This window comes from Anser brachyrhynchus (genome assembly GCF_964034855.1).
Source record: "Anser brachyrhynchus genome assembly, chromosome: 5".
NCBI classification, from domain to species: Eukaryota; Metazoa; Chordata; class Aves; order Anseriformes; family Anatidae; genus Anser; species Anser brachyrhynchus.
The window spans coordinates 54,016,578-54,028,700 of record NC_137699.1 but is presented as its reverse complement, the minus strand read 5'-3'; the positions used below and the strand labels follow the sequence as shown (position 1 = coordinate 54,028,700).

General features: G+C 38.5%; 2 protein-coding genes across 5 annotated transcripts in view; one reads left to right on the top strand and one right to left on the bottom strand.

Moving 5' to 3' along the window:
* Nucleotides 1–12,123, top strand: part of BEGAIN (brain enriched guanylate kinase associated) — a 161,382-nt gene that overhangs the window by 89,823 nt on the left and 59,436 nt on the right. For all 4 annotated transcript variants that reach the window (XM_080593899.1, XM_080593898.1, XM_080593897.1 and 1 more), the window contains one exon: nt 9,371–9,532. In XM_080593899.1, the coding sequence (XP_080450025.1) occupies nt 9,371–9,532 (162 nt within the window). The remainder of the gene's footprint in view (nt 1–9,370; nt 9,533–12,123) is intronic.
* Nucleotides 1–12,123, bottom strand: part of LOC308195840 (uncharacterized protein) — a 203,981-nt gene that overhangs the window by 147,589 nt on the left and 44,269 nt on the right. The gene's annotated exons all lie outside the window — the stretch shown is intronic.

The window sequence follows — 12,123 nt, the reverse complement described above, 5'->3', positions numbered from 1 at the left end:
CCCACCTTCCACTGTGCTCTGCATTCATTTCTCACATTCAGCCAGCCAGACTACACGCAGGTGTTTACCCTCACAAGTGTCTCACAATCAAAGTGGTCATCTTGTTAATAGGAAATGGAAATGTGTTTTTAAACTCCAGATCCAAATCAAGTTTACAGAAAAATTAAATCAGTCCTCCTAGAGCTGGCTCAGCTCTTCAGTCTCCGTGCAGTGAAGCACAATGCTGGTCTAGCCAGCACAGCTGCACGTGGTGGATGGTCCCTGTCCTGATCTGTGAGTTCAAGCTCTTTCCCTGCCATGAGCTGGGCTGAAACCTGGATTCCTCAGCGCTCTTCACAATAGCCTGCTCCCTAGATGCATGTCTGGGTTCTCGCCATTCATTTTCTTTTGCCCTTTAGAGTTTGCATCACACTGGGGGAATCACAATTGCTTGCTGAAGAAACTTCATTTAAAATAATCAAAACACCTTTAGTGTCTATTTCTGAAAGCTGTAATTTTATTCATTGTGTTTCTATTCAATCCGTTCACATCCTTAGGTTATGGATAGTACCTTTAAATAAAAGACTATTTGTATGTCTTTATTATGAGCACATATTAAAAATCTTACCACGTTCCACTGACAATAATGGCATTCACTTAAGACCACTCAGTGCTGACAGCTGGTCCTCTAAGGGTTTTTTGCATGTCAACATGCAACTGAATTTTCATAACTTAATCACTTCATATTACAGTTAATATTGAATACTCTTGGATAGATGTCTGTGGGCTTCCATATAATTGATATAGAAGCCATCCCTTCTGCAGTGAGACTGTTAGGTCAGTATAACCAAAATGTAATTCAGTTTTATTTTTAAGAAAGATTCCTCTTTTCTGCCTCTTACTAGTAAGCCCAGCATAGTTTAGACACATTTACCGTATAATATCGCTTGCCAGGTCTGAGTTTTTAGTTGTGTGAATTATGCAACAGGCATGTTCTCACATCGTAAGAAAGATTACCTTCCCAAATCCAGCAGTTCTTCTGGTTTTAGGTACCTTTATCAGCTCCCTGGGTACTGTAAGTGAACTCTCATGTTAAGGATCTGTCTCACTGCACTTAGGACTTCAACTGCTTCCCCTCTCCTTTCCAAAGCATTCTCTTTTAAGTTTCTGATAAACCACCCCTCTTCTCTGGTTTAAATTCTGCCTGGAACCTAAGAAAAGGACTCTGTTACTTGTTTTATGTGTCCATCAGTCATGTGGAAACTATCTGAGCTCCAGATTTGGATCACCCACACGTTTTTTCTGAAACATATGTGCAGGCCTTCCCTCTCACAATCCAAACCCAGTTTCAGATTATTTATTTTGAAAATGAGTACTGGAAGAAAAATTCAAATGGTTTAACACTTGCAAAAAAAAAAGTTCCAAGAGACATCTATATATGTGTATATGTACATACATATGAAGGAAAGATCTGCATGGAATCTGGCATGTAAGCTGTTCATACCCTGAAGTTTAAAGTATTTAACAAACTACTGTGGAAGTAATAAAAAAAAAAAAATGGTGGGTTTGCTTTAGTGAAAAAACTACCTGATAGACCTCAGTGAAAATCTGCAAAAAAAAATAGGGGAGCTGAACAATGTATACACCTGAATTTATAGGAAAATGCCTGTTGTATAACCTGGATAAACATTTGCTGATGTATTTGTTACAGTCCAAATGAAGCTGCTGAATAAAGAGCACCAAATATTTGGAATTTGTAGACTGGGCTCTAGGTCTGAGCAGTAGCAATATAATCTGTTTCCCAGATAAAATGAATTTCAAGTCCATAGCTTGGTTCTCGTCATAACATATCCGGATGTAGAATTTGTAATCTGATTTGATCCCTCTAATCAGGGAAGCAAAGGTCAGGTTAGCCACAAAACAAAAACAAAAAATGCAGACAAGGAAGATAGTTTTGGCATTAATCTTTTGAAACTGTGACCCTGAGCATGTACCACATAATCAAAACTTGATTAACATAGAAATCCAATTATTGCTTCATTAACTATCTTTCATTAATCTAGAAAACACTTGTTAAATGCTTGGACTTCATTTCCCAACAACTACAAATGTAAAAAATAAATAACTCTGGGGACAGATTTAATGACACAACAGTCATCTCAGAGCCATTGCTCCTAGGCCAAGCTTTTGGTGCCTCTCTTGCAGCATGTCCAACCTGGGCGGCATGCAGATCTAACACAATCCTTGACCAGCAGCAGAGCTGTGCTGGAAGAAAAGGCACTGGGTAATCCAGACCACCAGCCATGGATCAGCAGGTCCTGCTGAAGCCTGGTAACTCCAAGATCAAGTTGCCTATGCAGCCCAGCTCCACTCAGTAGGAACGCAGTGGTAGAGGACCCATTGGCATCTCTGCTAGCTGTAAACTAACTCAGAGCTCTGTGTCCCCAGCTTGCTGCTCCCTGGGTGTGAGCCATCTGTTGGGAAGGGGTGCCCCCAGGGCTTTGCCTCCTGCCCAGCTGCCCTCATCTCTGTACTGACAGGCTCCATTCAAAGACCAGAAATTAAAATGGGGATGTGGCTGCTTGTTCTCCTTGATCCAAACAGGCCATCCCTTCACAAAAGTCCACAGAAGCCTTATGCTATTGGGAAAGTGTTTCCACAGGAGTGGGTGCACAAACCTGACCCCAGGCTTTCTGGCTGTTCTCCACATCACTGCTCCTGGGTTTCTTCAGTGGTGTAAGTCAGCACATTGTGTCTGGGCTCATAGACAGTCACTTCCCCATTTCCCCATCCTGCCGCCTTGTCTCCTGCTCTATAGACCCTTTCACAACAACATCTTTAGCAGAACTGGCCAATTTTGATGTTCCTTACATTTAAAAAAGAATAATAATTAAAAAAAAAAAAAGATGTTTTTTGAAATTTTTTTCCAGAATATATTTTTAAAGTTTCCGTCAGTGCTCCCAAATTCCTGATCCTATGAAGCCCTTTTTTAGAATGTGACACATCACAGACATGAAACAGATGTGATAAACACTTTTGAAACATTTAGTGGCTCTCTTTTGTGGGTCTCCACGCAATCTGAGCAGACAAGAAAGGAAATAGTATTACCTCATCTCCTACACAGAGTACTGAGTCAGGAAGAGGGGGAGTTATCTGACAAGTTGTGGTTATCTATGTCTGAGCTCCTTGACTAGAGTTCCTTTGTAATTAATGGAAAGAAACGGGTACTTCCAGATTTGCGTCACCTCATCTAAAAGTAGGCTTCTGAAATAGGTCAGATTAATCTCATCCTGATAGTGTCTGTTCATTACTACAGACTGAAAGCAGGAGCCACAGCTGACCAATAGCACTGGCATTTACTTCTGGTCAGGCCAGTCTTGCTTTAATTCACTTGTCCGGTGTAATACCAGCCATGTGTGGCAAAGCCAGGTACAAGACTCAGAGCCCCAAAACACTGTTCAGGTCAGCTCCTACTTAAATGTTCCTTCTTCCAAGGCAGGATATTTACCCACAAAATACAATGATTTTGACTTAGGATTTCACAGTTGCATTACAATTTCTGTTCACTACCCAGAATTGAAAACCTTCAACTTGTTTTTTCAGTATATTTGACATGGACCTCTACCTGGAACTCATTTTGCATTCTCACTGCTTATTTCCATCTAAACACTGTTAACCAGTTTTTATTTTACTTACTCTTAGATCTATGTGAAGGAATGTAATCAGTTCATTCAGGGAGAATTTCAGCACTTCAGAAATGGTTTTGCTCCATGTTGAAACAACATTGCAGAACCATCTGCAAGGCAAAGCCTCCAGGTGGCAGAAAACATGAAAGTGCCACCAAAGCACATTCATTTGCAGGTGGAGACCTGGGGGTTTCCAGGACACTCCAACGATGGGGCAGCCCCACAGATGTCAACTCTCAAGGAGAAACAGTCTTTGGGGTCTGTCTGAGGGTAACATGCTCGAGAAATCCTCTGGCCTCCAGGCAGCTGATCAGCCCTGACATTGCACGTCAGCATTCCTCTGTTATCAGGCCATCTGCCGGACAGATGATCTGGCAGGAGATCAGGCAGGTACAATGAAAACCTGCTTGTTTTCCAGCACACCTTCCTCAGAATAGAACTGTCACCACACGGCATCTCAGCTTTGACTGAAATGCTCCAGTGAAATTTATTCACCTGGAACTTCTCCAGCCAGCGCTACAGATGAATCCCAACCAACTGCAGGCTGAGTTGAGCAAGAGATTTCTATTACCATGGTACTCATCAACCTGCTAACCTTTCCCTGGGGCTGTGCAGGGTGACCCCAATATTCAGCTTGAGGTAGAGGATGGGCGAGAACTTCTAGGAAAAAAAAATCTAGTTTGTCCACTCGCTGCCTTTTGTGGACAGAGGTTTATCGGAAAGGTGACACCAAGGATGCAAACATTTGTTTGCTTCCACTCTAGTGCAAATTGGGATGGTAAATTCTTAACACCAAGAAAGTACCGGATACTTTGATGGTACTTGAACTTGTCTGTAAGTCTTCTCAACTTTCTCATGTAAAATAGACCACTTTTCCCTAAATGTAGAGCCTGAATAGTGCTACCTCCCACCTGGTAAGATTTCCTCTGAACTGCCTCTGAATAGTTGCAGAGGACAACTCCGTCAACAACATTCAACACTGTGGACGGGTGTCTCTCTCTAGCACTGCCCAAGGGGACAGGGCTTCAAAGGCCTTGGCTGACAGCAATTCCAGAATTCAAACCTGGCAATTACTGGCTGTTCATGAACACAAATTTCTGTGCCAACATATATTTTATATTTTTTTATGTGTATAAACAGAGCTAATTGGTGAAAATAATGCTTTGGAAAGTCTGAGGACCCATTTTTAATAACCTTTAAAGTGGTCTCCCTTGAGAGGTTTTCTTTCACCAGTTTAAATATTTAATATTCTACTCACTGTCCTTTTCTTCTAAAGAAATATTTTAATGAAGCAAAATGGGTAAAGACTTGCACACCACTGGTTGTCACAGCAGCGGGGCTTTAGAGAACAGTAGAAGAAACAGAGAGCCACTCATGCAAAAGGACCTACTCTACAGGATTTTGAAACCTTTCCTGTAATTCCTTCCTCCCCCAGTTGCCTGAATTTCAGGAAGTCCGTGCTATATAGGATCAGTGTTTCCTAAGACATAGCACTATCAGATTACCACAGACTGTTATTTGCAAATAAATTCTCTCCTTTCTCCTAGCAGCATTTTTTCAACTAAATTCTTACTTTTCAACTAAGAAATATATATGCAAATATATTTTAAAATATATTTATTCAATATATATGTATATAAATATGTTTGCTGAATATATATATTCTTCATTAGATCGATGATGAAGAAAAAAAAAAAAGAAAAAATACTAATTAAAATATATTGATTTACCAGCATTAAAAAAATTGTGCAGTGAACTTTTCTAATTAACTTCTATGTGACAAGCAGAATCAAAATGCAGTTATTGTGTGGAGTTTGTCACCTTGGAGAAACAGGAAAATGCTCAATGGTTGACTTCATGACTCCATATTTTGACTTTTTATCTTTTCTCTTTTTTCATCCCTGTCAAAATTACCACTGCCAAATTTACAGTGGCACATGACAAAATGAAGTATTCTTTATAAAAAGACCTTCTAAAACAAGAAAGTACACAACAGCACCAGGAAAGAGGATTCAGGCATTGCATTCTGTGATAACACTGGAAGATAACAGTGAGGGGGAGGGAGAAGGCATTCAGAGAAAAAAAGGTTTGTTTCTTAACAAATGAAGAAGCTCATGAAATACCTTAGACGTGTATAAAACAAAAACTGAGCTTCTGGTTCTGCTATTATAGATACTAAATTAGGGACATTGTATGGTCTTCATCTTTCTACTTTTTCTCCCACTTTCCTTACCTTTGCTTCTTAGGTGTTTTTTTTTCATATATTAGTGGAAGCAAGAGAAAACAACAGGCTTTACCTCAAAACAGTAATGTATAAGGGTCAATTCATGCTTAAATCTAAACCATCCTGGGAATCCTGAGAAATCTTCTAGTAGTACTATAGCTATTAACACCCATTCAAGGGTTTCAGCCTGAGATTCAGGAAAACTTCTGTATTTGTGCCAATAGATAGACTACCATAAGAATTAGTTTCACTAAGTCATTTCAGAACTTGCCTGGTTCAAGAAGGATATTGAATCAAATGTTTAAATACTTTCCCAGTACTTTCTCAATTGGAGTCCTTTTCCTTTCTTTTCTCTTTTTCTTTTCTCTTTCTTTTCTCTCTTTCTTTCTTTTCCCCCTTCCTTCCTTTTCCCCCTTCCTTCCTTCCTTCCTTCCTTCCTTCCTTCCTTCCTTCCTTCCTTCCTTCCTTCCTTCCTTCCTTCCTTCCTTCCTTCCTTCCTTCCTTCCTTCCTTCCTTCCTTCCTTCCTTCCTTCCTTCCTTCCTTCCTTCCTTCCTTCCCTCCTTCCTCCCTCCCTCTTTCTCTCTCTCTCTCTCTCTCTCTCCTCTCTTTCCCTCTTTCTCCCTTTCTTCCTTTCTCCCATAAAAGTGGCTATAAGTTCCAGGCTATTCAGCATATTTTTGTGAGACCATGCTTTCTTTCTAAAATTCTTAGTTTTCTGTCTAACAACTTGTATTTTAATAATGATTCACTGTTGTGTATCTACTAACCCATCTTAAATAATCCCATTATATACTAGATGTTACTGTTCCTGTCTAAAAATTAGTTCTACTTATAAACAGCCAGATGTTTTTTCATGTATCAGATGAACCAAAGTACATTCCATTAGGTTTTGGAGGGTTTATATCATTTTCTAAAAATATACATTTCTGGATGCCATCTTTCCAGCTTGGGTAATACAGCAAGTAGAAAAGGTACTCTTGCTCATAGTATGGACAGACAGTTTTTTGAGTTATGGTTTGCTGAATGACAATAACTTTGAATTTGCCTAACTTATACTTTTACCGTTTTTCCTTTTTTTTTTCTACAAAGTTACAGCTGTGCTTTGATACCCAAAGCATTATGTGAAAGAGTGCATCTATATAGACTGTTCCCTTGCCTCATTAGAATGTGCTTGATTGTTTTACACAGTCACCAACTGCTACTGACTTAAACATTCCTCAAATTCCCATTTCGTTTGTACCCCTACAGCCTCCCAGTCCCCTGAGGTCAAACTCTTCTCTTGAACAAAACTCCCCAGTGCTGCAGGATGTTGTAACTGCCCCTGATCTAGCTTAACTTGTATTATCTGCACTTGTCCAGCACAGAGCAGCAGTCTGGACATTTTTAGCTCAAGGAGCTACTGTTCACTTTTTATACAAATCTTAGTGGGCAGATTTTTAGAACAGCAGAAGACTTGAGATTAAATCTCTTTTCACTCTAAGCAGTTTTCACAGAATCACAAAATGAGTGGTGTTGGAAGGGACCTCTGGAGGTCATCTGGGCCAGCTACTGCTCAAGCAGGGACACCCAGATCAGGTTGCCCAGGACCATATCCAGACAGCTTTTGAATATCTCAAATGAGTGAGATCCCACTGTAATGTTATGACTCTGTAACTCACACTTCATAGAAAATCGAAGATTCCAGGTTATAGGAAGGAAAACTGACCACTCTTCTTTCCTAAATTGAGCAGATAAATAGCAAGAACCATGTGCCAGAAGCAGAGCAAGTGAAAGGTGGAATGATGTGGAATGAGGATGTGTAGAAATGAGCAACATGGGTTCAGATTCTTATTTCCTAGATAATTTATATTTCACTCCTAGAGTGAAATATAAAAACTAAATGATTACATTAACTGGAGCTGCATTAAATGTCTGAATTAGAATATATTATTTTAAGAGAATATAACTACAAGTGGTAATCTAAGTATAACTGTAACCACGCAATATCTGTAATTGAAATAGAGCAGTGTTGGCAAAACATTAGACTGTTTCCTAGATCTAGGCTGCATGGATCAAGTAAGCGGCAATTGTAAAGCTTTTGTATTAACTTACTGAAGCTCCTATAGCAGCTGGTAGAGGAGAAGGCAGTCCCCCTGAAGTGAGTTCAGATGAGTGTTTCTTGATGAATGGCATGTTGTTTCCACCTCTATTGTCTAATTAAAGACCCAGAATATTAGTCTGCTGAAGCTGATGGCAGGACTGACTTGACATCAAAGGGAATCAAGATTTGCCATTCTTTTGTGAAGAATTATTATTATCTTATGTTTAGAAAAAAGTAAGGCAATACACAGCACATCATGTGGTAGCCCTCTTTGCACCCTCTAGGTGACTGCAGGCTGCATTTCTGTGGTGCCTCAGAGCTCCTGCCCGAAGCCAAGAGATCAGCTCAATACTAACAGAGGAAGCAGTATCTGAACCAAGTTACAGTAACATCACTCCCACCCTGCTGTTCCCTTGGAAAATGTATTAGAATATCGAGGAGCTTACAAACTAAATAGACTAGGAGGAAAGATCTCCATCATGCAAATAAGAATTGAGGCAAGAGGAGACTGTCTCACTTGAAGTAGCATAGTCAGGGAAAGTATCACCATCACTGCAAATCCACGTGGACAGTTTGGGGCAGATGGCATTTTGACCATAACAATAAACATTTCGTTTGCATCTCCTGATTTTAGGCTATTTTATATCCTCTCTAAAATAAAGAGAAAACAATAAAGTGAAAAACCTCCTCACTCTCCAAATTCTCTGCTTACTGCTTTGCTTTCTCAAGGATTGTAACAGATGCTAGCTTACAAGTAGGGCATAAATTCTTTCTGATGAAAGTACTGTGAAAAATTAGGGGGTTACATCTGTGTCTAGAAAGTCTTTCCTCCTAAATAAGCAGGAAAATGGGGAAAGATACATAATAATAATTGATTATTAGAATTACAATTCTCCAGATGAAATCCTAAATAGTAACACCATTAGCAGCCCTACAGGTAGGAAGTAAGGTGCTGATCAATCCAAATGAAACAAAATCTTCTTTCTCTACAAAATATATTATAACCTGGACTATTGGCAAAGAATAGTTTTGCACACTTTATTTAGAGTCACTGCTCTATAAATATCTGCTACTGCAGTCACTGTATTTTTGGGTAACCCTAAATGAAAATTCCTGTGTGAAACCAAACTCTAGACTATATTTTGTTTTTAATGAGGGTTCTTCCACAAAATGTTCCATTATGGCTAATGAGATATTAGCAACAAATGCACTAGAAAGGACAGATGGGAAGATAGTCAACTGTCTAAATCAGAAGATTTTCAAAGTGCAGTAAACAAATTATTAAGCACAATTCTCTGGCTCAGTGCCAACTTATACTATAGGGAATTGGTCAAAGAGTAGATCATGAAAAGCTTTTCAGGAGCAGCTAAATTCTACAGCTGTGGTCTTTGTTTTTCTAGTACTTTGCAAGAACAGAAGGGGGAATTACGAAAGCGTCTATCGTACACTACCCATAAGCTGGAAATGCTTGAAACGGAATTTGATTCTACACGTCAGTATCTTGAAATAGAATTGAGACGTGCTCAGGAGGAACTTGAAAAAGTAACTGAAAAACTGAGAAGGTTAGTAACTAACTTTTTGAAATAAACAGTTTTGAGGAATTTACAAACAGCTATGTTAAAGGCATATGTAAGTAAAAATATAAACATATATTCTCAAACAAATTATTTTGATGACTACACATTGTATTTTCATACTAAATATATGTATATCACATATCTGAACATATATTACATGCCACATAAATTATGTACATATGATATATATCTTTGTATTGAGAGTAAACATGCAAATAGAAATATATAGGTAGATATATCTATCATATTGTTTATGTGTAAACATCATACATGTGGGGTAGTACTATGTTGCATTACACAAAGGCTATAAACACACTATATATACACATATACTGTATATATGTATATATACAGAAAATATTTTAATGAATTTGGCTGCATATTTTCAGTTGTTAGTCTCCATTGCACTGATAGAAGAAAAGGAAATTTGGTCCTTCTTCATTCAAAGCTGAGACAAAGTTTAAATTTATCAGTGATTCTTAATATCCATTTTTATATTTGTTTGTAAAACTTCTGAACCTACAATTATCCATTTATGCAGAAATGTATTTGCATTTCTTGTGAGACCTTTCCTAAGCTTATGTGGATAATTGAACCGTTTGATTTAATTCACTGGATGAGTCAAAACAAAATTCAGAACAAATCGTTCCAGGGCTATACCGAAAGAAATTTTTTTCACTCTTTGCAGAAATTGAACAAAAACAAAAAAAAAAAAAAGGCAAACAAAGCCAGAAATTACACAATAACTGAGCCAACCTAACAACTCTATGAAAATTTAAAAAATAATTAGCCTGCAAGATCTCAAACTAGGAAACATCCTATTGTGGACTTATACCTTAGGTGTTTCTCTAACTGGGAGGCTTCCTAAAACAAGGCCAAAATGAACAGGTGGATGATGATTTTGAAACCTACACATATTCATCCTGACCATTGTGGAGGCTTTCCATAACGTTTTCTTGCCAACACTACATATTTTCCCTATCACTTCACTTAGAGTAGACCTATTGAAAGTAACTTTGCTCTTGATGTAGTTTTGTCACATTACAGCTTTAAGGACAGGGAACGCTAATAGTCTTTTCTCTTGAAACATTATTTCAGGCACAGTCGTCATAATTCCTACATCATGCTTATCAGAGCATCCCACTTTCATTAAAACAAAGGGGCAAAATACAGTCTCTCTAAAAAGACAGTAAGAAGCCTCATATCAACTTCATTGGGCACTGATGATTTAAGTACCCTTCAAAAATCATGTCAGACAGTCTTGGTTTTGCTTATGGCAAAGTCTAGCAATTGTACTTAAACATCAGATTAGTAGAACTCGCTTTCCAATAGTTTAATTGAACATTGTACAGTATTATGAAGAAAACTTATATTAAAAATTGTTTCAGGCAGGTGATTACCCCCCTGAAGATATATTATAACGGAAGGCCAAATTATTTTATGAGGTGAGCTTTAAAAATGTTTCTATTGAGAATATTAAGGCATACAGCAAGTTGAATGACTAGGTTTCCCAACCTGGAAAAGAATAATGTCGGAAACAAAACTGCCATCCAAAAGCGTGTCAGCAACGTCACAGAGGAAAAACAGTGCAAAAAAAACAAGGAACCAGAATTAGTTTCAATAACATGTTTCTTGCTTTATTCAGTGCACAGGGAGATAAATTCAGCAGCTGCTAATAAATAAACCCTGTGTAACATGATCCCAGTTGCATACTAGAGAACATTTCTGTTATTAAACTTCCATTATCAAGGAGTGCAGAATTTTTCCAAGAGGCTGAATGGCCATCCTTTTCTACTCCTTTCTGAAAGCCTTTACTCCCTTAACTCATACAGAATGAATGGCATTACTGCTAGGCCTCCTCTCTCTAACCCTCACAGGGAGGTCATTTACATGGCTCCACGGTCAAGTTTTTTGACCTCTCTTTTTCTTTTTTGTCCCAGTGGGAGACAGAGCAAGGCAGAGCTGAGTGGCTTTGAAAATATTAACTGTAAAGCATAGCTTCATATCTTTGGCTCTGAAAACAGACTGAAAATATATTGGGGGTTCATATGCCTCACAGTGATGTCCCTATCTGACGTGACCAGCATGGCTTTTTCAAATCATTGTTTTAATAATACTCAAATACCAATCTTGGAACCAAAACCTTTCTCCAAAAGTCATGCTGGGTTTCCTGCTCGAGACCACACCCTGGGTGCCAGCTGTGCAAGGTCTCCCTTCCTAGCTTTTACCAGGGAGTACAGTTATTTTAAGACACAAGGAGTAAACCCGCACAAATATATTTTCAGTGCAAAGATTAGCCCACATGCGTAATTTTTTCACCAAAAGCAAGACATATCATAAATTGAAAGGGTTATCTGAACAAAAATCCTATGGCTGCGTTAGCTTTCAAATAAATAGGGGGGAAACTCTTGTTTTCATAAGAAAGCCAGTATTACTTGTGATAACAGATAAGGAAGAGGGTTTTTGAACAAGAAGTTATTATTTTAACAGTCACTCTTCAAAGCTAAACTGCCTCTGGTTGAAATTCTCTTCTTTGCAGGTCAGCACAAGCCTGTTTTACTTCAGATATATCTCAT